The sequence below is a fragment of the Macaca mulatta genome, chromosome 2 (genome assembly GCF_049350105.2).
Source record: "Macaca mulatta isolate MMU2019108-1 chromosome 2, T2T-MMU8v2.0, whole genome shotgun sequence".
Lineage (NCBI taxonomy): Eukaryota > Metazoa > Chordata > Mammalia > Primates > Cercopithecidae > Macaca > Macaca mulatta.
The window spans coordinates 46,359,960-46,384,182 of NC_133407.1; the positions used below are offsets into that span (position 1 = coordinate 46,359,960).

Genomic DNA, 24,223 nt, shown 5'->3' on the forward strand with positions numbered 1-24,223 from the left:
GGGTAAATAGTCAAACACATTTTAATATAAAAATACATGTCAAACCAAATTAAATTTAACTACATTTAAAAAAACCTTTCTAAGTATAGGCATTTTCATCTAAATGGTGAAGCAGTTGCCAGGCAAAGTAGCTCATAAATCTTGCTATGTGGATGAGACCCTTTCGGAGTATTTCAACATTTACTTTTCTTAATAATCCCAATTTTATTAAATAGCTAAGAAAAACTATTTTGACATCAATAAAAATGACATTTCTGTCATAGTGCTGTTGTGGGAATTTTACAGTTTACTTGTGTCAAATTTGGATGATATTTATTTATGGATTACCAAAAGGTCAAGGCTAAAGTGAGGATAATAGTCTAATAAGTGTTATGCTATATTTTATTCATTTTATTTGATAGATTACTGCCAAAGGCTATTGGTTGACTTTTGATATATTTCTGCTTAGATTATGAAGAGTTTTGAAATAGACATTCCTGATGAGAAGACTGCAACAATTGAATGTGCTTGTCTATCTCTTTTTTTTCTTTCCCACAAGGGCCATAAAGGGTGAGAGGATGATAAGGAATTAAAGACAAAAGAGGAAGAGAAAGTGTTTGATGGGTGTTTTTGTGAGAGAAGAGGATGAAATATGGATAAAAAAGGAAAGAAAGTAAAATTTTGTGAGCTTTAGAGACAGATAAAAAAATATAAGGAGGGTATCCAGTGGCATTTTTACTGTATTCCATTTTGTGTGTTAAGAGAATTTCAATCAGTTGTAATTACCCTCATCACTAAAAACATTTATACATCTTAATGTGGGCTTTGTTGCTATGTCTGGACCCCCCGTTTTCATGCCCAAACTCTGTCATGAATTGCAGTCCAGTAGTAATATGAATAGTCTTCTGAGGATATCATGACCCACGGAAGACAATGAAAGTCAACTGGACGCTCCACAGACAGCCCTTAGATGAGCTCAAATTGATTTGCTTTTATTTTTTTGTCCTTTTCTAGCCAGTTCCATCATTGGTTAATGATAAATAGCTGGACACAAAAGGTTGTGTTCAACCCCTGAAACATATGTGTACCAGTAGACGCTGCTGTTCTGTCCCCCACAAGAAAGCAAAGGTGCTTTGCTTTTAGTCAGCCATTTATTCTTTGTTTAAAATGGCTGAAGCAGAGACTCACAATGAAATTAAAACCCAAACTTTTCATTGTCTTTTTCATTGATTGTCTTAAGATCTTTGATTTTTCAAGACTTGTAGTTTACCAGTGTCTCCTAGTGTATCACTGTTCACTTGATGTTGATGGAAATTTTGTGCTAATCATTCAGGAAAGGATGGGGTCTACAGTGTTAAATAGGTTTCTTAAATGGAGGACTTCTCATTCATTGCAGCACTATTCACAATAGCAAAGACATGGAATTAACCTAAATGCCCATCAATGGTAGACAGGATAAAGAAAATGGGGTACATATATACCCTGGAATAATATGCACTCATAAAAAGGAATGAGATTATGTCTTTTGCAGGAACATAGATGGAGCTGGAGGCCATTATCCTTAATAAACTAATGCAGGAAGAGAAAACCAAATACCACATGTTCTTACTTATAAGTAGAAGCTAAATGATGAGAACACATGGACACAAAGATGGAAACAATACACACTGGGGCCTACTTGAGGGTGGAAAGAGGGAGAGGTCAGAAAAAAACAACTAGTGGTACTAGACTTAGTATCTGGGAGATGAGACAATCTATATCACAAACCCCTGTGACACAAGTTTACCTATATAACAAACCTGCACATGTACACTTGAACCTAAAATAAAAGAAAGGAAAATGTAGAACTTCTCAGTCTTTCATTTATAAATGAGCATCGCAAATCTTCAACAGGAAGTGGGTCTCAAAGTTATTTGGTCATGGAATCCATTCCTATTCCCAATCCCTGCTGTGGGACACTGATGATCTTTTCCTGGACATCAGAGTTCCACAGGTCTCTGTTTTCTCATAGGGCTGGAGTGCCATGCCTTGTTATCTATAGTAAGAATTTACGCATATTTCCTCAAGAAAGGAAACCAGGGTGTCTGGTTCAATTTCTGTCCTTCCCCATTTCTACCGGAGCAAAGGTGTCAGATTTGCAAAATCACTGTTGCACACAGCGTTTTTTTCATCATCCTCAAATTGTTTCTGAGCCACTGTTTCTCAACAGCATGTTGGGGTTCATCTGGCAAAGCAAAACTGCTCATGTTGAGCTAAACTAGTTATGAAAAGCTCAGGGCCAAGGGTGGGGACTTGCCTTTTTTCCCACCCTTTCCTTTAAGAATAAGGATACACAGATTTTTATCCATCAATAATCATAGGTGATTTTTGACAGCGGATAATATCTACTGATGACTAGAAAGTCATTTAAAAAGCTGATAAAAAGGAATGAGAGCAAATTTCCTTTTTTTTTTTTTTTAATGTAAGGGTGGGCAGTGTTGTGGTGAGCTATACTGGCAATCAGGGGCCGGGATTCTGGTAGCCAGTCTGCAGCTGAATGATGTTCCTAATAATGATGGGCCCAAGCTATTGAATGCCCATGAACTCCCAGGCAGAATGCTAGTTACATTATCCAGTCATTAAGTTTTTCAGTCATTATTTTTCAATTCTCACAATACTCTATCAAGGTGGGTAGCATTGTACCTATTTTGCACATAGGGATTTTAGAGAGTCCCAGAGAAGGAAAGAAGTGAGTTCAAAGTCACACAACTAGAAGGTAACAATTGGAATTTTAGTCTAGGACCGCCGGACTTCAGAGAGAATGTTTTTCTGCAGGTTTCTAATTCAGCCTTTAATTCAAAAGCACGGACATTCTATTAATAGGCTACGTAACTTCATTGGGCTGCAGTTTCCTTGTCTGTAAAATGAATTGAGGAAATTGGACTGGCTGGTCTCTTAGGTCCTAATCATATGGAAAAGACTTTTTATTAATGGCAACAGTAATAGCTGTACTTCTTGAACACTTACCATATGCCAGACACCATTCTAAATACTTTTCATATATTAACACTTCAGAGTCTTATAATTATTTGATGACGTGTGGTCTATTATTATTCCTATTTTACAGATGAGGAAACTGATATAACTGGGATACATATAGGTTTCCAAAAATACTGAGGCCCTAAGCAGGCAAGATTTCTCTTATCTAGATGGGGCCCCAGGATACAAATGGAGAGCAAACTAGTGCAAAAGGGGAGGTCAGAACAGTGGAATGCTCCTCCTGCAGGCTGAGATATAGCAGGTATACATACCCTGAAACATAACGAAAATGCAGGGTTCCCCTCAGCTGGGTGAACTGCCAGTGGCTTTGAAAATGTCCCCATAGAAGCTTAACTTTAGTGTTAGGAATTTCTTTAGTCTTCTAGATACTGGTTTCAAGGGTTTCCCAAGGTCTTAGAAATCCTCTCTTTTTCTCCTTTTCCTCTCCTTTTTATTTCCCGAGGGGAATATATCAGAACTCATAAGCACTTCTGAAAGAGCTTATACTCTATTTTTGGCAAAACTTCCAGGGATATTTATGGTCAGCTGATGGGAGCAACACACGTTAGGTAGTATTTTGGAAAATTATTAACACATGCAATCTCTTTTTTAAAAACCTTCATTTTATGTGGGTGACTGGAGATGCTATTCATTTCAATACTTTATGAGGAATAAACTTGGATCTAATTAGAATAAAACACCTGTGAAATATGTTTTCCCAGGTGGGGAAAATACCACTGATAACCCAGCATTGACATTTATACTGATCCTAGATAAAATGTTCAGAATATGTCTTAAATATCTGTTGACCCAGTTCCGGATACATTCGTTTATTTCTCTGAAGTTATTGATGACTTAATAACTTGGTTATGAAAGGCCATCAATAAATGAGTAGAAATAAATGAGTTAGTCTAGTGTGTGCTCTGCTTGTGCACTGGGGGTTGAAGATAAATGTGCTAAGGGAAGGCCGGCCTTTGAAATCACCCTGGAACAGGGAAGGTATCTGATGAGGCAGCACAGAGAGCCAGCCCATGGGAGGGTCCAGATGGGCAGCAGACAGCAGGTAGCATCAATCTATCTGGATTCTTCTGAAGTAGAGATCAACTCACACCTCAAGGACAATAGATGTGAGCAGTCATCACAAGTCAAATCTGGAACTTGATAGTATTTTTCTTATCATTAGCAATATTTCTTCTCTTTTGAGGATCTTTATTCCAGAGGGGATGTGGTGTGCATGTTAGAACAAGCATAGGTTCCAGAAACTGAAGACCAAGATTTGAGTTTAGTTACAACATTTTAGTAATACTACTACTAATAACACCAACTCTGAGCGTCATGTTTCACAGCTGTAAATGGGAACTGGTGGGTCAAGCATGTGGAATCTCATCTTTTATTTTACTAGATACTCTAAGCAGCAGAATGTTTGATACACGGGGATTTTCTGGCTCTTTTATTAACCTCTTTTTTTTTCTGGGAAAATTTAAAAAATGACTGGGGTATTTGATATCTTTTTCTCCTTAAATAAGGCAATAGACCAGAGGTTGGGAAGTGACTGAGAAGAGCAGGCAGTGGGTAGTTTTCTTTTAGGTGATCCCGTAATATTTAACACCCTCTAGAGAGGGAGCAACAGAAAAATTATGATGGTACTCTGTTTTGTGCTTATTTGAACCCCTGAGGGAAAACAAAGGTTCTGGCAAGAAATCTGTGAAAAACAGACAGCAAAGCAAGAAGGGATTGTTTATTGTAAACTTTGATGAAAAAGAACTAGACAAACGTAAATACGTTCCTCTGTCAATATTCAAATATGAGGACTTTGCTAAGTGAACTGGATGAATTCTGCTTTGGGATAATCATCTGGGATTGCTCCTCATTTCAGGGGGATTCAGTGGATTAAGCGAGAGAGGGAGGATTTTCCTTTCTATTTCTGAAGATTTCATATTCAATATTAATGTCAGTGGAAGTTGCACCAAGTAATAACAAAGACAAATAATTACCATAACAAATCTGCAGAGCTCTTTATGGGCTCGAAAGCACTTTTTAGGGTAGTGCATGTGAATAGAATTTGTTACCAATACATTTGCCCTACTGTCTCCTTCCAAATTGGAGTATATTTCTGTAACAATTTCAAATGCATTACCTTGATTTTCTAATTACCAAGGAGAGGATCAGATTCCATGCCTCTAAAGAGAAAGAATTCTGGGTTCTGAAGAGGGAACATAGTATATAATCAAGAGGCAAATAGAAATTTTTTTTTCAAATTTACATTTTAAAGGGTGAATCATTAATTCTTAGCCTCTACATAGAAAGCATTTTATAAAAATATTCTCACCATCCTAATGCCCAGTTAAATTCATAAATGTTGCCAGGAAGATACAGTCAGAAAATACATGCCTAGAGAGAAGAAAACTGAGACAACTAGCCACAGATGGATAAAACTGTTAACATGACACAGAGATCTCACAGATTGACTACCAGATGGGCTTGGCTCATGCTTTAGCTACAAAGAAAGGGCTTGGTCCAGGTAACTTTTTCTGTATAGTAGATCCAAGTTAATCCAGAGGTAAATAAATTCTTTGGTTCAGGAAAATATTATATGATATTGTGGTGGTCTTAAAGTGTATATCAACACATTCTTTGATACTTTTTCCTTTAAAGTATGGAACTTACCTAGAGGTAGAAAGTAGAATTGTGGTTACCAGAGGCTGGGAAGAGTAGTTGGGAGGGGAGGATAGAAGAGGTTAATAGGTACAAAATTACAGCTACATAGGAAGAATAAGTTCTAGTGTTCTGCAGCACTGTGGGGTGAATATAGTTAACAATAAATTCATTGCATAATTTCCAATAGCTAGAAGAGAGGACTTTAAATGTTTCTAACACAAAGAAATGAGAAATGTTTGAGGTAACGGCTATGCTAATTATCTTGCTTGATCATTACACATTGTATACCTGTATCAAATTATCATTCTGTACCCTATAAGTATGTACAATTACAACATGCCAATTAAAAATTTTAAAATTAAGAAAAAAATCTCTTTGAAGGTTAAAAAAAAAAAGATGGGGCCTAATTTCTCTTCCTGTTGGGTGTGGGTCATACTTAATGGCTCATTTTTAATAAATAGAATATAGCAGAAATGATGGTGTGTCATATCCAAGATTAGGTCATAAAAAGTCATTGTGGCTTTCTTTTTTGCTGTCTCTCTTGGACCACGTGCTGTGAGAAAAGTTGGCTGCCCTCTTGTGAGGACACTCAAGAAGCTCTGTGAAGAGATCCATGTGGAAAGGAATTAAGTATGCCTGCCAATGGCCGGTAAGGAACGGAGGCTTTCTGCCAACATGGGAGCAAATCCTCTAGGCTCAGTCCAGCCTTCAGATGATTCTAACTTTAGCTGACATCTTGACTGTAATCTCATGAAAGACCTTGCATCAGAAAGACTCAGTTAAGTTGCTTTCCAATTCCTGATCCATAGAAACTTTGAGATAATAAATGTGGGTTGTTTTAAGCCGCTATATTTTAGGATAATTTTTTATGCAGCAATAGAAAATACAATGATATACTGGAATAATAAATTCTAGATGTGAAAGGTATTGAAATACAATTTGGAAAGAAATAATATGTTGAGGCCTACATTTGCATAGCTTTTTACAGTTTATGAAGTGCTTTCACAAAAGTAACATTTGTGGTATAGAAGACATATGTTCCCTCTTAAAAGTATATCAAAAACTATCCTGGGTCCAATATACCCATCTTACAGATTGAAGATTAAATACAAAGACAAAAAGCGATGGACCAACTTAGAGGAGGAAGTTCACAGCATCTCACTGTACCTGCTTTATCATATTCTTAACTAATACCTGACACATTTCATAATTCAGTTAGTGTGATAACTCATATATACATGTTCACAAGAACATGCATGTGTGCGCACATACACACACATGCCCTAACAAACAATTTTCCCTGGAACAAGAAGATCCTGGTTCATGGTAATAACAAAACCCAGAGCCACTACTGCCATAGTAAAGATAAGAGTCTCACATTTAGATTTGTGATTCCATTCTTTAGTATTTTGTATGTGTCTAAAAACAAAGCAAAACAATATGTCTTCCTACAAAAACCACTTCAACATCACTTTCACAATGGCTAGCCATGACAGAAAACTGGATCATAAACATATGATAGGATTCAGGTATTGGATAATTGGCAGCAAAGGACTGTGATCCTTGAAAGAAGGGAACAAATGAGGTGAGCCCGCTATTCTCCTTGACTTGCTGCCTGTAAGTCCTTCCCTTGAAGGTAAGGAGATAGAGTTCAAGCAGAGAACAGCAGTCTCACTGAATTGAAGAACTAGAGATGGGAGTTAGGGTACCGCTTGAGTGGCTGTGTACAGAGAGGAGGAAACTGCACAGAGAGGACACCTAGAAGCCTGTGGAGATGTTTCCCATAGGTCCTTGGTTGAACACTGACCTGTACATGCACAGGTTGAGGTTCACAAAGGCTTGCAGGGAGAAACTCTTGTGAAACTGAGAAATAAATGGAGAGATTGAGATCACATGGTGCTAGGAAACACTGCAGTTTGGTCCAGCAAAAGCCAAAAGTCAGCTATTCTGTTGAGACCTCAGAAAAAAGCATGCTTTATGAGTAAACACAATGTTCTAGAATAATGACCATACCCTAAAACCGAGGATGAAATGAAAATGTATCAAGGAAGGCAAGCATAGAACTAAGGCTTAAAAGATTTTAACTGATTGATTGAATAAAATTCAGCGACCTTTATAGAATACTCCACACTCCATTCAATGTAATATTCATAATGCCTAGCATGTCACAACAACTGCTAGACATGGGAGGAAGCAGGAAAGCATGACCTGCAGCCAGAAGAAATGTAACTTATAGAAACAGAACTTCAAATGGCTCAGATGCTGGAATTAACAGGCAATGGCATTAAAATACTCTAAAAAATATACTAGGGAATTTAAAGACAAAGAGACAATGAAAACACAAGTGAAGATTTCGGCAGGATGTAAATAGTATTAAAAGAACAAAATGGAAATTCTAGAATCAGGCAAGAGGAGGAAATAAAGGGCATCCAAATGGGAAAACAAGAAGTCAAGCAGTTAACTGTTCACTGAGGATATGATTGTACACCTAGAAAACCCTAAAGACCCCTCCAAAAGACAACTGAATTTGATAAAGTAATTCAGTAAAGTCTCAGGTTACAAAATCAATGTACACAGATCAGTAGCACTGCTGTCTACCAACAGTGACCAAGATGAGAATCAAATCAAGAACTCAATCCCTTTTACAACAGCTTCAAAGAAAGATAAAATACCTAGGAATATACTTAACCAGGGAGGTGAAAGATTTCTATGAGTAGAACTACAAAAACCCTGCTGAAAGAAATCATAGATCCAAACAAATAGAAACATATCACATAGTTATAGATTAGAAGAATCAATATCATGAAAGTGACCATACCGCCTAAAGCAGTCTACAGATTCAATGCAGTTCCTATCAAAATAACTATCGTTTTTCACAGAAGGAGAAAAAACAACTCTAAAATTCATATGGAACAAAAAGAGCCTGAAGAGTCAAAGCAATCCTAAGCAAAAAGAACAAATCTGGAGGCATCACATTACTGGACTTCCAATTATACTACTAAGGCTATAGTTACCAAAACAGCATGGTACTGGTAAAAGAGTAGATACATAGACCAATGGAACGGTCTAAATGGTGCTGGGAAAATTGGATAGCCACATGCAGAAGAATGAAAGTGAACCTCTCTTTCTCTCACCTTATTAAAAAAAAAAAACTGAAGATGGATTAAAGACATAAATCTAAGACCTGAAACCATAACAATTCTAGAAGATAACCTAGGAAAAACTCTTCTGGACATTGACCTAGGCAAAGAATTAATGACTAAGACCCCAAAAGCAAATGCAACTAAAACAAAAATAAATGGGACTTAATTAACCTAAAAAACTTCTGTGTAGCAAAATAAATTATCAATAGAGAAAACTACAGAATGGGATAAAATATTTGCAAACTATGCATCTGACAAGAAACTAGTATCCAGAATCTATAAGGAACTCAATCGGATCAAGAATAATCCCATCAAAAGGTGGACAAATGACGTGAATAGACATTTCTCAAAAGAAGAAATACAAATGGCAAAAAAATATGAAAAAACGCTCAACATTACTATTTGTCAGGGAAATGTAAATTAAAGCCACAATGAGATACTACTTTACTCCTGCAAAAATGGCCATTATTAAAAAGTCAAAAAACAATAGTTGTTGGCATGAATGTGATGAAAAGGGAATGCTTATACACTACTGATGGGAATTTAAATTAGTGCAATCTCTATGGAAAACAGTATGGAGATTTCTTAAAGAACTAAAAGTAGATTTACCATTTGATCCAGCAATTCCACTACTGGGTATCTACCCGAAGGAAAATAAGTCCATATATCAAAAAGACACCTGCACGTGTACATTTATTGCAATACAATTCACAACCGTGAAGATATGGCACCAACCTAAGTGCCCATTGGCCAATGAGTGGCTAAAGAAAATGTGGTATATATATACCATTGAACATTTCTCAGCCATAAAAAAGAATGAAATAATGTCTTTTGCAGCAACTTGGATGGAGTGAGAGGCCATTATTCTAAATGAAATAACTCAGGAATGGAAAACCAAATAACTTTTGTTCTTATTTATCAATGCAAGCTAAGCTATGGGTATGTAAAGGCATACAGAGTGACACAATGAAATTGAGAGACTTAGAAGAGGGAGGTTGAGAGGAGCTAAGGATTAAAAAACTCCACATTGGGTACCATGTATACCACTCCAGTGATGGGTGCACTAAAATCTCAGACTTCACCACTTTATAGTTCATCCATGTAACCAAAAACCGCTGTATCCCCAAAGCCACTGAAATAGTAAAAAGAGAAAGAAAAAAAAAGCCATTAAAAATTTCTAGAACCAAAAAGTACAATATTTGGAATTAAAAATTTACTAGATTAGCTTAAGGGCAGATTGGATACTAAGAAGAAAGTGTCAGTGAACTTGAAAAGAGATCAGTAAAAATTATGCAATTTGTAGAACACAGAGAAACAAGATTAAAATAGACTAATACCTAAGTGATATGAGAAAAAAATATTAAGTAGCCTAATATATATAATATTGGAGGGCTAGAAAGAGGGCAGTACGAACATGGAGAACAAAAATTTTTCAAAAAGCAATAGTTGAATATTTCCAAAATTTGATGAAAATATCAACCGAGAGTTCCAAGAAACTCAGTGAAAACAAATTAGGATAAATTTTTAAAAACCTAGGCATATAGGAATCAAACTTCTAAAAACTAGAGATAAAGATAAAAATCTTAAAAGCAACCAGGGAAAGACGGAGCATATTATGTTCCAGGAAATTAAAAAAAATTCAACTGACTTCTATCTGAAAAAATGGAGGCCAGAGGCCGGGAGCGGTGGCTCACGCCTGTAATCCCAGCACTTTGGGAGGCCGAGGTGGGCGGATCACGAGGTCAGGAGATTGAGACCATCCTGGCTAACACGGTGAAACCCCGTCTGTACTAAAAATACAAAAAATTAGCCAGGTGTGGTGGCAGGCGCCTATAGTCCCAGCTACTCGGGTACTCGGGAGGCTGAGGCAGGAGGATGGTGTGAACCCGGGAGGCGGAGTTTGCAGTGAGCCGAGATGGCGCCACTGCACTCCAGCTTGGGAGACAGCGAGACTTTGTCTCAAAACAAAACAAAACAAAAACAAACAAACAAACAAACAAAAACAACAACAAAAAAAGGAGGCCAGAACACAACACAATGTGATTTTTAAATCGTTGACTTTCAAAGAAGACAACCATCAAACCAGAATTCTATATCCGGTGAAAACATATGAAGCACTATTTCACAGATAAAGAAACAGGAAAATTCCTAATTATAATTGGAGGTTTTATTTTAAATGTTTAAATTATTTTTTAAAACCATTTTTTGTGGGTACATAGTAGGTATATATATTTATGGGGCACATGAGATGTTTTGATACAGGCATGCAATGTGAAATAAGCACATTATGGAGAATGGGGTATCTATCCCCTCAAGCATTTATCCTTTGAATTGCATACAAACCAGTTACATTCTTTAAATTATTTTAAAATATACAATTAAGTTATTATTGACTAGAGTCACTTTATTTTGCTATCAAACAGTAGGTCTTATTCATCTTTTCTATTTTTTTGTACTCATTAACCATCCCCACCTTTCCCACTTCCCCAAACCCTTACTATTCTTCCTAGACACTTCTGACCATCCTTCTACTCTCTAGATCCATGAGTTCAATTGTTTGATTGGAGGTTTTATCAGTAACTGATAAAATAAGTAGACAAAAACAGGTTGACATAATTTGCACTTACTGAGCTATGCCAACTGGATTCTGCAGTTGTTTGGTATAGTATTGAAACAGTTGCAAGAATACACATTGAAGTACACACGGAATATTCCCCAAGATATATCAATTGGAATCAATAAAATAAGTATCAGTACATTTCGAAAGTCTGAAACTGTACAGATTACTATAAGGTCCAAACGGTTTACGTTGGCCCATGTGACCTAATATATGGCAGACTAATTGCATTAGAGGTGCCGTTTTTTTCATCCCTGTATCCACAGCCTTTTCCATGTAAATCTGCAGTTCTTTTGACCAAATAGGAGTCATTTATTCATACATCTGTTTTTTAGGACGACCTTGTAATTTTCTCTGCTCAGCAGAATGTAGCAGCAGTGCCAACATATCACTTCTGATGCTCAGCCTCAAGAAACCTTGCCTGTTTTTGCTTACATTCTTGCCCTCTGTCATGGCCAGGAGAAAGACACACTCAGGGTAGCCCACTGGTCCCAGATGAGATGAGAATCATGTGGTACACAGCTGAGGCACTTAAGTCATCGCTATTAAAGTTATCCTAGATCAGCCGACAGCTCTCCAACTCCAGACATATGAGCAAGCGTAGCTAAGATCAGCAGTTATCTAGCAAATTGTAGCTGACCCTAGATATATGAACAAGTCCACTGTAGAAAAACTGAACCCCAAAGACTTGTGAGATAAGTATTTATTGTTCATGCCTCTGAGATTTTGTTTGTTATGCAGCATTATGTGGCAATAGATAACTGATCGTGTCTGTATCTCTGACTCATAGCTTATAATACTCTTGGTGGCTCACTGTAGCTATACTTGCACCTATGCTATTTCTCGAATAGGTAGGCATGTTCCTGCCTCAGGACCCTTGTCTTGTCTGGTATGTTCTTCCTTTAGACATCTGCATGAATAAGAGCTAAAGACTCAACCCTTGATGGGAGGAAGTAACAAGCAGAGAATGATGCAGGTTGGCCCTCTCCTCCTGGGAGACAGTAGAGCCTGCTGCACTGTGAGTGAAGGATGACACACTTTGCAGTAGGAAAAGACCTCCTAGACAATGGACCCATACTCATAGCTTACTGGGTTTGGGTGAAGGGAAGGATTCCAAGGATGAGGAATATACTCTAGCCTCTTGAAATGAGAATATGCTTGATACTCTCGATAGGGTTGGGAAATGAGGCTGACCAGGAGTTAATGGGGAAAGGATTACTCAAATGTTGACTGACAGGCTATCTTACTGGGAAGAAAGAACACATTTATAGATTGGATGTGGTGCAATGGTGAGAATGAAACAGCTTTGGCCTTTAGTTCTGGTTCAGCCCATCACTGGTTTGTTGTCTTGGGAAAATTAATTCTTTGAACTCCAATTTCATCATTTGTAAAACGGGAGTGATATAGGTATCTTGATTGGTCAAGGCAAAGATTAAATGTGATTATGTATATATACACATATGTATATAATTGTTAATCACTTAATATATAAAAATGCTCATTAAAGTATAGCTACCACCTTCCACTTCTTCCTTGTTATCATTCCTACTTTCTAGAACACGTACTTGCAGGAACTACTGGTAAGATAAAAATACAGAATTTAGTCCTATGCAGTAAAAAGTTAGTAGGGAGAGGACATACTTTTGAATCTAAAATCCATAAGTAAGTATAACCAAAATAAATTTAATGTTGGCCAAGGGAAAACCCAAGATATTTTCTCTGAAATGTTTATTTTTCTCAAAATACCATTAGTTACAATGACATTGGAACGACATGACATTACAAAAACTCTCACCTGGGTCACATCAAATTTTGAGACTAGTATTCTATTTCTGAAATATCTGTGGAAGTGCAGTGTGAAATTTACATTCTATGAGACTAACTCCAACAGCATAGGAGCAATAAACGAAAAAAGTATGGAAAATGTTGACAATTGTTAAATTTAGGGGATGGGTATGTTGAGATTCATTATTATCTTATCTTTCTGTTTATTAGGAACATTTGAAAATATTCACAAAGAAAAATTTTATTTAATGACCATGATGACCCCACTATCTACTAAATTAATCTCTTCCCTTCTTGAACCTACTTATATTTCCAAGTCTTGCAACTCTGGATGGCTGTGAATAAGAACTATCAATTGTGCAGAAGAACAAATACTTCTATTATTCACCCATGGCCTCTTCCAGGCTTCAAAGGTATTCCAGGTTATGGTTTTCTGGGAGTTAGCAAACAAGTCTTCATTCGCTTTACACCTTTCATATGTTTACAGATACTTTGTTGTATCCCTTCTTCGTTCTAGTCTTTCTGATGGAAAAATCCTAATCCTTTTAATCCCCGTTGCTCTGACAGCAGGTCCCTCTGTCAGTTATTGAAGTTGCCCTTCTTCAGACCTTTCTCAGCTCTGCTCACTTTCATGTGCTGCAGTGACCAGAACTGATCCACCCAGGTTACACACAAGAATAAAGGACAACCCAAACCAGAATTTCAATGAAGGGACTTTCAGAAACAAAAGAAATTTGGAAGGTAACATCGAGAAACCATAAAGAAACAAGCATAGTGTTAGAAAATGAAATTGTATGTAAAAAGATGAAAATTATCCTCATCATAACAGCTGGCAGGGTGGAATGGGGAGACATTTTTTTTTAATGGGCTAATTCTATTACTTTCAAGCTCCAAACCAAACCATCAAGGGAGTCTATCACATTAGAAAAAAACTCAAACCTAACACCATGGGCAATGGACTGGCCCCTGCCCCTGTCTGTTTTTCCCACTTTTTCTCCATCCGCTCCCACCCTGCTTACTCAGCTCCAGCCATGCTGGCCTTCCTGCTGCTTTTGTGCACACCATAACCCATTGTGACTCCAGTGCCTCCATACTTGCTGTAGCCTCTGCCAGACCACCTCTCCTCAACCCCTTCTCACATGGATTGTTTCTTCCACACATCATTTGGCCTCTGATCAAATGCCACTTCCACCCTGACCAAGAAGCCTCCTCCCCTGTTCTCTATCCTCTGACCTGCTTTATTGTGATCATGCTTTGAAAGCACAGAATGTAGTTTACCTTTCTCTGATCAGTGTCCCCCATTACAGTATATACTCGGGAGGAAGACAACTTAATTGGTAACTCCTGAATCCTCACATCTAGGTTAGTGCCATAGGAGTGGGTACCAAGAATTACTTGTATGAGTAAATGAATGAATATATGCATGCATCCCAGTTAAGTGGAAACTCTGGAACCAAACTGTCTGGGTTCAAATTCCACCTCTCCCTTCTGTGTGTTCTTGGGCAAGTTTTGTCTCTGTGTACAATTTCCTTATTTGTAAAATGCAGATAATTATAGTACCCACTCAGGGTTATCTTGGAAATTAAGTGAGCAAACGCGTATTAGGTGCTTAGAGCAGTGTTAAGAATAATAGCTAGTGCCCAAAGAATATGGGAATGAGTACGATCAAATGGCAAAAGGGAAAAAGAGAAGCAATACTGGCAGCCTTCCTTGAGTAGCAGGAGTTTTCTATTAAAAGACTGAAGGCAAGTATGGTGCTCCAGTGACAATCACCTACTCTGAAAAGGTGTGCTTTCAAGTACAAGGAGTCAATTACAAGGGAAACTTCCTGTTGTGTGGGAGGCTACCTGAGGGTTTTGTTTTTCACGTTTAAGAGGCATGAAATTCACAACTGCAATATCTTCCAGTTCTCAGATTAGCACGTTTGCATGAAGTATACATCCAGAGTGTAATATCTGCATATGGAACATACTTTCTAAAGCTTTTGTGCCTGGTGCAAATAATCGTGTAACACCATTCACATTCTAAACATATTGTATGGCAAAAAGGAAAGTTGTGACATTAGTAGTTAGCCACAGCTACAAGTTCACATTCCCAAAAGTTATTTTACTTTCCACAACAGAGAGCAAAGAAAAAATTTAAAAACATATTAATATATATAATTTTAAATATATATAATTATATAGTTTATTCTTGATTTTGAGAGTGTATAATCAGCAACAACTATAACTACCTGCAAAATTTTTAGCTTTTGGTAAGTAAGAAGGGTCTTTTGTTTATATATTAAGCCTGCCCATTACAAGGATTAACCTATTTGTTAATGCAAACCCAGTTTAATAAATGCAAATCATGGGGAAACATACAATCCTCCTAAGAATTGGGGTTACATTATATAATCCAACAGAGCAAGAGATGTTGATAAGAAGACAGGTGTTGCCAGGCAAAATGAGAGCAGAGAGGTTCTTGACAGTTTGGAAAGTACCAAAAAATGGTCCAGGTTCAGTGGCAGCTGTGCGGACACTATAGCTTGTTACCTCCCATCAGAGCCCACTGTTTCCTGTACTTGATACTGAAGATAAGAATTATCCCAATATGTGGAGAAAACCTCTTTCTGAAATGTAACTTCTTTGGTAATCAAACATTATCATGAATAAGAACACTTATAGGATACTTCTTAAAAATAAAATAATTTGTAGGTAGCAGCAGTTCAGGAAGAGCCATGCCAATGATAATGCTACTTACTTAACATTTAGATAGTGCTTTATGTGTCCTCTACAGGAGGCCCCAAGTGAGAGATTTCTTTAAAAACATAGTGATGTTTTGTATCACTTGAGGAGAGGGTATGATTTTTCCTTCTAATGATATGAATTTAATAAATTACCAATTATTATTTCTTTATTTCCCCTTTGGCCATCAGAAAGCTTACTTATGGTTTGACTACAGCAAGTATATAAGTCCTTATGATCTGCTTATTCATGATTCTTTTTACCCCTCTAGTTTTGACTATCTGCTCTTATTAATATTTTTTACTGATTTTTAAAATTCTATAAAAATATTTTACTATTATTATATGTGGTGGTTTAAGCTGTCTCCAATCATTCATAAAATGAGATGGGTTTAGCTTAATTAAGTTGGGTCATTTTCATAAACCCAATTTTCCTTATCATAAATAACAGCCTGGAGAGGTAGACGTTATCATTTACATTTTATAGAGAGGGAAACTGAGACCCAAAGGCGTAAACACCTTGCCCAAGACCCCAAATATCACAGGGTTTTCACTGTTCTATGTTATGCTATCCTATTTCTCTAATAAAAAAGTGACTTTTATTGCTACAATATCTTCAGGTAAGAGTTGTTACTGATTTAATAATGAACTTTGTTTTAAAGTGTCACATGAATGAGATAAAATAAAATACATTTAAATTATAAAAGAAAGCATTTAGGCTAGTAGGAAATTTTTACCGATAATGGTATATATGATTGTAGAATATTAGGCATTTAGAAGATAGAGAATTTTATTTGATGAATTTTATAATTGTGTCTTTTCTTCTTTTAAAGAAAAAGGTATGCAAGAAGGACAAAATTTAGATAAAAGTTTTGCTTGAAGGTAGGAGAATGAATTATTTGACTGATACAAGATGAAAATGCTTTTTAAAAATCAGCCACCACCAGACATTACTGACTATTCATTATAGCCCACCAGTGTAAGGAGATGGGCTTTGATCTCCTTTCTAAGGTCACCAGGCTGGCTCTAATCCCAGTGCTTTGGGCACCCCTGCTGTGCTCCATCCTGCAGTTAGGTGTGTTTCCTGGACAATGGAGTCTGTGGAAACTGCCTGGCCTTGGAACACATGTGACAAAAAACCTCAAAGTACATGAGAGCCAGGATCATCACCAACTTAATTTCCCAGCTTTTTCCGCAGAGCACAGGCTCCTTTCTTTGTCTCATCTGTGTGTGCCAGGAAAGCAGTGTCTTGCCCAGGAAAACTCACCAATTGTGCCTCATTGATGGCATTATTGGAAAAATAAGCATGAAATAAAAGAGAGGGAGTCCCTTAGAATACAAATATGCTCATAACACAATTCATTAAGTAATATCACTTATTTATGATATTCTCCTATTACATCTATGTCTGTCTACTTCTAATTTCAGCAAAAAGGTGTAAAATTTCCCTGCATTTGCTTATTTGTGTCAAGTACTGAGTTTAAAATGGCTAGTGCAAAACCGACAATGATAGATTCTACTTTGACGTTTGGTTCAAATTCAGTTTGGAGAATGCATTTCCCCTACTTGAGGTGATATGGTTTGGCTATGTTCCCACCCAAACCTCATCTTGAATTATAACTCCCAAAATTCCCATGTGCTGTGGGAGGAACCTGGTGGGAGGTAGTTGAATTATGGTGACGGGTCTTTCCCATGCTGTTCTTGTGAGAGTGAATGGGTCTCACTAGATCTGATGGTTTTAAAAACAGTTTCCCTGCACAAGCTCTCTCTTTGACTGCCGCCATCCACGTAAGATGTGACTTGCTTCCCCTTGCCTTCTGCCCTGATTGTGAGGCCTCCCCAGCCATGTGGAACTGTAAGTCCATTAAACCATTTTCCTGTATAAATTACCCAGTCTTGGGTATGTCTTCATCAGCATTGTGAGAACGAACTAATATATCAGGGAAGAGCTCATTGTTCTAAACAATTACCCCAAAGGATTTTCAGGTCTCTGTAGATAATTGTTGTTCAATTAAGTCAGGAATGGATCACCTAGACAGTTTCTTGGGCCTCAGACCGGATGAGAAGCCGTCCAGGAGAAATAAGTCAATTTGTTGTTTGTGCAACATGCATTGGACATACTTAGTGTAAATTTCACTGAGTCGGCTAGCTAGCAAGTTGCTGGGTAGGGATTTTAACTATGGAGTGCCTCATTCTAAGAGCCATCATGGTATTGCTTGTACTTTGTAAAGTTTTCAGGCTTCGTGCTGCCATAGAGAGGCTTGCAAGTACATGCTAGTTCTAAGCATTCATATGCTAGAAGTTATCAACACCCTGAATTCCCTTGTATTTTATTGTAATCTCATTTGTTTTATCAGCAGAGGAAGCTCCATTTAGAAATAGCTCCTTGGTCACATGCTGGACAAACATGGAACAGCCTATGGAACAGAACAATCATATCTCTATATTCTGTGCATTGGTTTCTTTGACTTGCCTGGTGCTGTGAGGAGGGATCCTCCTTCAAATTTTCATCCAGGTCCACGCCAACTCTGTTAAAGAAAACCAAAAACTGGTCAATCCCCTGCTGCAGAAGGAATGAGACAGTCTTGCGTGTCAGATGACCTAACCCAAACAAAATGTGTATCTGAGAAAAGATTTGGCAGAAAACTATCCTACCTCTTCTTGAATCAAAAGAACCTCAGATTTATACCAAAATAAGAACTTGAACAGCTGGGCCTCAGGATGCTGGAGAAGTTAAGCATCAACAGCAGCTCTTCACTACTGTCTTTCCTGGCAAGGTAAGCATCCCTGAAACCTAGGATAGCAGCCATCAGGAAAAAGTCCTCCATAGTCCCAAAAACACACATTCTGGAGAGAAGATGGCCTGGTACCTCGGCAACCACCCATTGACCAAAATGTCCTGGGAATGTGTGTGTCCAGCCTGGAGCAGTGTTTCCTGAGGCAGAGTAAACAGAACGTTTTTCTAGAGACTTCCCCATAGGGAGGATTCAGACTGTGGAGTCTGAGGCGTATACAGTTTGGGGGCTCTCTCTTTAAGGAAAATAATACAAAAATATAAATACAAAATTGGGAGTGAAAGTGACTCTTCAGAAGGATAAGTCACAAAAAAATTACTATGTTTTTAAAGCTGGCAACTGCAATAGACCTCTCAAAGCCCAGGACAAACACAAAACATTTTAATTAATTAACTGTCTGACACACTGCTAAAATAACTTTCTTCTGGAATTTTTGCCTCCTAACTTTGCTCCTCTCTTTATATGATAATGATTTTGTATTAGAGAATAAAAAGATAAGGCAGTCTTTCCTCTAGCAAGACTGATAAAAATTGTTGATAGTTGGAAGGCATTAAGGCACGATTTCTTACACACAGACAAGCTTGCTATGTGCCTCACTGCTACAGGGTAAGGTCCCGCAAATGCAAGATTTCTGATAAATTTTATTTTATGCAATTCCCATAAGCAATGCACAGTGTACTTATCAGTGTACATGCTTTGTCATTGAATATATTCCTGAATTTCCATTTTGATGAGGCATCAATGAAAACTGCATTTTATATATCTCATGATTAGAAGAATTTTCAACAGAGTCTCCAGCCTGGCTCAATGCATCTCAAACCTTGTTTTTCCTTCACTACCCACAGACTTCTGATGCCAGGCACCATAGGACACGTTTATATTTAATTCAGACTTGTGCATTATTCCTGTAAGCCATTCCTACTCTGGGGTGGACAGCAGTGGCTTAGCCATGCACAGAAGTGACTGCAGCCCACACGAATGTATCCCATTCAATCTAAACTAAATTCACTCTCAATTCAGTTTCCCCTTAGTTGGATCCCCCAAATGCCCACAGCTATTCCAATACCATCTGATCAGAGGAGAAGTATGAGGAAAAGGCAGCTGTAGTGGAAAGAAACAGCAGTTGAACCCAACTGTGTTGAAACTATGTATTTTTTTGCAAATCCTACAAAAATATGAGACCATGGGAACACAGTACTGGGGATCTTCCCAGGGCCTTGGAGGGCCAGACCAAGTGAGGGGCCCTGAAACTCAAACTTCCTCTGTTTCCAGGGAGCGTCCCTCTGCCTGCTTCAGCTGGAGTGGGGCAGGGTGGGAGGGCTGGGGGGAGGGCTGGGGAGAGGTCTTGCCCAAGCTCCACCAGAGTCCTTCCTGTGAATCCACATTTGCTAGACATTTAGGGACTTTTCTTCAACTCTTGTTCATCATAAACACCTCTGTAATCATCTTCCAGGCCTGCTGTTGGGGTGGGGGAAGCAAAGCCACATGAGAAGCCTCCAGTCAAGCAAATGTGTAACTCTTTATAAGGAGAACAGTAACAGTAAAGTCCCACCTGTTTAAAATACTTCTGATTCTTCACAGGTAAGTGTCTTGTGGACATGAATAGCCCCGTCTCTCTAACCAAGGGGGGCAAATTCATAGCTATTTATTCTGTGCTGAAGTTTTTGCCTTTAGGGCACTGGGAAGAGCCTCTGGAGGGGAGGAACCTTTGCTTCTTGGAGTAGGAAAACGAGCAATTTGATCTATGTCATCTGAGAAGTAACAAGAAAGGAAAGGGGAGGAGAGAGGGAAAGGATGTCAGGGAGGAGAAAGGAAAGGGGAAGGAGGGAGGAGAAAGGAGAGGGGAAGGGACCAAGGGACGAAGGGAAGAGGGGAGAACAGCAGTGTAGAGAGGGGTGGGGATGGCCTGGCTCTGACAGTGGAACCCAGGTGTAGAGGCTCCCAGCCCACTTCTCTTACGGGGCTAGGCCACTTTCACAGCTGTGTGGTGGATTAGAGCCCTCCGGCAGGTGCTGGCTGCTCCCTAGAGGCTTCATTGCTGGATAAGCCCAGATCTCACGGACGAAGCTGCTGGGCACCCAGGTTGGCAGTGAACTGAAATGAGGGTCATGGGGCTCCCACCACTGTATCTGCTTAGGGCCTTTTCCTAGGTCTCTGTCTAGAAACCTGGAGAGGACAAAAATAGAATTTTACAAGAAGCCCAACATTTAACGTTTGAGGCAGTACTGAGGCCTTTCACTAAAGTGAAAGCTTTTCTTCACAGCAGCAATCACAGAAGACATTCCTGCACAGCTAGATGGGGCGGAGGAAGTGGATGAAATTCTTTCAGTTGATGGGGACTCAGTGGAAGGCATCTCAGAGGCCTGATTGGGAAGAAGCCTGTACCTCCTCCCACATCTCATCTCAGGGCAGGTCCAGAGCAGGACAAATGCCACAAGTGGCTTGAGGAAAGTCAACCTCCATGAAAGGTGCTTCTCTCCTGGGGAACCAGGGTGAACATGGTCCTCGCCTGCACAGGGCATACAGTTTGGGAGGTTCAATGAGGATAATATAAAAAATGTACCACAGCTTAAGTGCCATGAAGGAAACAATGCCTTCTTTCACTTGTGATATTAGGTACTTTTGATGAAAATCTGGCTAATATATGTTTCTTGGCTACCTGCCTCCTTAAATAGGGTGTAAGGGGGATATTCTAATCTTAACTGGGGACTCAATATTGCAACTGGTCCCATAAAGTCTAACACTTGCTGCATTACAATGATTTCTGAGAGGTGTATGAACCTTTTTATGACCACAATAAATGGTCCCTGGCTACTGTCATTTTTTTTTTTTTTTTTAATTCTCATATCTGCCAGTTAGATTGCCTTTATTTTTCCTGGCTGTGACAATATGTCAACATATTGTCCCTATGACCCCCACCCCTTTTAATTTATTGTAGGACTAACCCTGACAAATTTATTTTTATTTTATCTATCTATCTATCTATCTATCTATCTAGCTAGCTAGCTAGCTAGCTAGCTAGCTAGCTATCTACCTATCTATCTAATTCAAATATTATAGGAGGACTTACAATCACACACAATTGTTCTTATAATACCCTTGCACACCCTCAGACCAACTTCCATTGCCTTGGAGGGCAATTTTCTGCCTTTTCTCGTTTGTGATATATAAGCTGACATAGACATGCATGGCACCTTCACACAGCATCCCGGGGGTATGCAAACATGCCAACTACATCTGTATCTCTTACTCTCCTCTTCAAGAAAGCAAGTCAGAATATGAAACTGATGTTATTTTAGGGTTAACCATGTGTCCACTCACTTTCAAAAACTTTTTACAGCCCTTTTTAATGCATGAACATCCACTTTTGTGCACAAAAGATCATTTATACATAATGAGTTTTTGAGAGGTTATTAGAAAGAAGACATAATATCGTCCCAGATTGTGGTGTTACATGTATATAGCAGCCCCCTAGGTGAGATCACAGTATGAAGTCCAACCTCCTTAGGTGACATCCAAGGGTCTTTAGCACCTCTCCCTCAATGTTAAGCTAGCTACCCTTTCTGCTCATCTGACCTGGACAGTGTCCTGGATTCAGTAACTGGACTCGTCCTTGTTTCTGAGCCCTGGTACCAAATACAGTCCCTGAGCTCTGGCCAAACGGTAATCTGCCAGTTTCTCTCCCATGGACTGGACCCCCTCCCTCCAAACTCCAGGCTGGTATTTTGGGCCATGCTGGCTACCACTGAACTTGTGAGATACCCTGCCTGAACTCCAAGCACTGTCCTCCCTTCTGTCTGATCACCATCCTGGCCCATCCACCACGATGCCCTTCCTAGGTCTCAGATCTCCCATCACTAGAAGTTACTGAGACTTGGAGTGAAGTAGCTGTACTCCTCCAACTCTACTCTCTGCTCCCAAACAGAATCCCTTCTGGGCACCAGAGATCACCTTGTTTTGTCTGTGGCAACCCTGGCTCACCCTTTGCTCACCTGTCTGGTTATACCCAACCATGCAGGGCAAGCTCTACAGTATACATTGGCCCTAGTTGGAATCTGGCCTTCATGATTACCCTGTAGTTGTTGAAGGGTCAGTGAAACCCAGCTGTCAAGAGGATGGTTTGTAGCCAGACTGCCTGGGTTGAGAAATGTGGCTCTGCTTCTCACTTGTTTTGTGACCTGTGTCACTCACTCTGTCTCCATCTTGGTTTCTTCACTAGTACAATGGGGATAATTAGAGAACCCATTTCACAGGGTTGTGGTGAGGACTAAATGAGAAAATTTAGGACCTGTTATATAGTAAGCTTTTAAGAATGTTAGCAGCTATTATTGATATTATTATATTTCAGTACTTATCAGTGGGGCCAGAGCTCAGTTACTTATTACTTTCAGAGATAAGCCCTCCTAGTACTTGTTTCTGCACTGGGCAACCTTTGAATATATAGCAACAACCACAACTGAGCCACAGGGAGCAGCTAGTGTATAGCAAGGATTTCTGGTCTCATAGCAAAACATTGTTTCTGTTTAAAGAGGGCCAAGTTTCCTAGGTTTTGATTTTTTTAAAAATTTATTTCTTTTGTTTTTGAGACACAGTTTCGTTCTGTCACCCAGGCTGGAGTACAGTGGTATGTTCTTGGTTCACTGCAACCTCTACCTCCTGGGTTCAAGTGATTCTTTTGCCTTAGCCTCCCGAGTAGCTGAGATTACAGGCGTGTGCCACTACATCCAGCTAATTTTTGAATTTTCAGTAGAGATAGGGTTTTGCCATGTTGCCCAGGCTAGTCTCGAAGTGCTGGGCTCAAGTGATCCATCCACCTTGGCTTCCCAAAGTGTTGGGATTACAGGTGTGAGCCATTGTGCCTCGCCTGGTTTTGAATTATTTATAATTTATTGGTAGACTAGTTAGGGTAACAAGGCCACAAAGAAGGAAAAGATGGTGTCTGAGGAGCAAGGAGAAAGAAGAAAAAGGGAGGAGCTGAGCAGAAAGCAAGCAAACAAAAGGAAGGTGAAAAGGAAAGAAAGAGAAAGAAATACATTATTATAAAGAATAGGTGACCGCGGTGGATAAATAATTGTAAAGGTGCATGCAGCCTTAGAAAAGGTGAGCCGAGGGTGGAGGGATAAATAACCACACAGCCCAAGAAAATATAGAGGAAAAAATATAGAAAAAATATAGGGAAATAAAGAACCAGTAAAGAATTAGAAAGCAACTAAAAAGGCTGGTTAAAATTTTATATGATGTTTTGCATTCCTGATGTACCTTTTAATTTTAAGCAAGTTGAGTGCTGCCTCTATGGTATTCAAATGGAAATGAAGGCAAGCTTCGCACATATTCCCAGCTGTGCCCTCATACATCTCACTCCGGGTTCCTCATTTACAAGGAGCATCAAGCTCCATTTTCAGAGCACAACACATCTCTTGTGCACCATAATGCACCCTCCCTTCCTATTGTGCTTCCATTCTTTGGTGAGTTTTATTAGACATATTAAAATCTCGGGATGCTC

At 38.8% G+C, this 24,223-nt stretch overlaps 1 protein-coding gene across 1 annotated transcript in view; it reads right to left on the reverse strand.

Moving 5' to 3' along the window:
- Window positions 1-24,223, reverse strand: part of SLC9A9 (solute carrier family 9 member A9) — a 605,167-nt gene that overhangs the window by 114,400 nt on the left and 466,544 nt on the right. Inside the window, exon 13 of the mRNA XM_001111715.5 lies at window positions 18,399-18,453. Within this exon, the coding sequence (XP_001111715.2) occupies window positions 18,399-18,453 (55 nt within the window). The remainder of the gene's footprint in view (window positions 1-18,398; window positions 18,454-24,223) is intronic.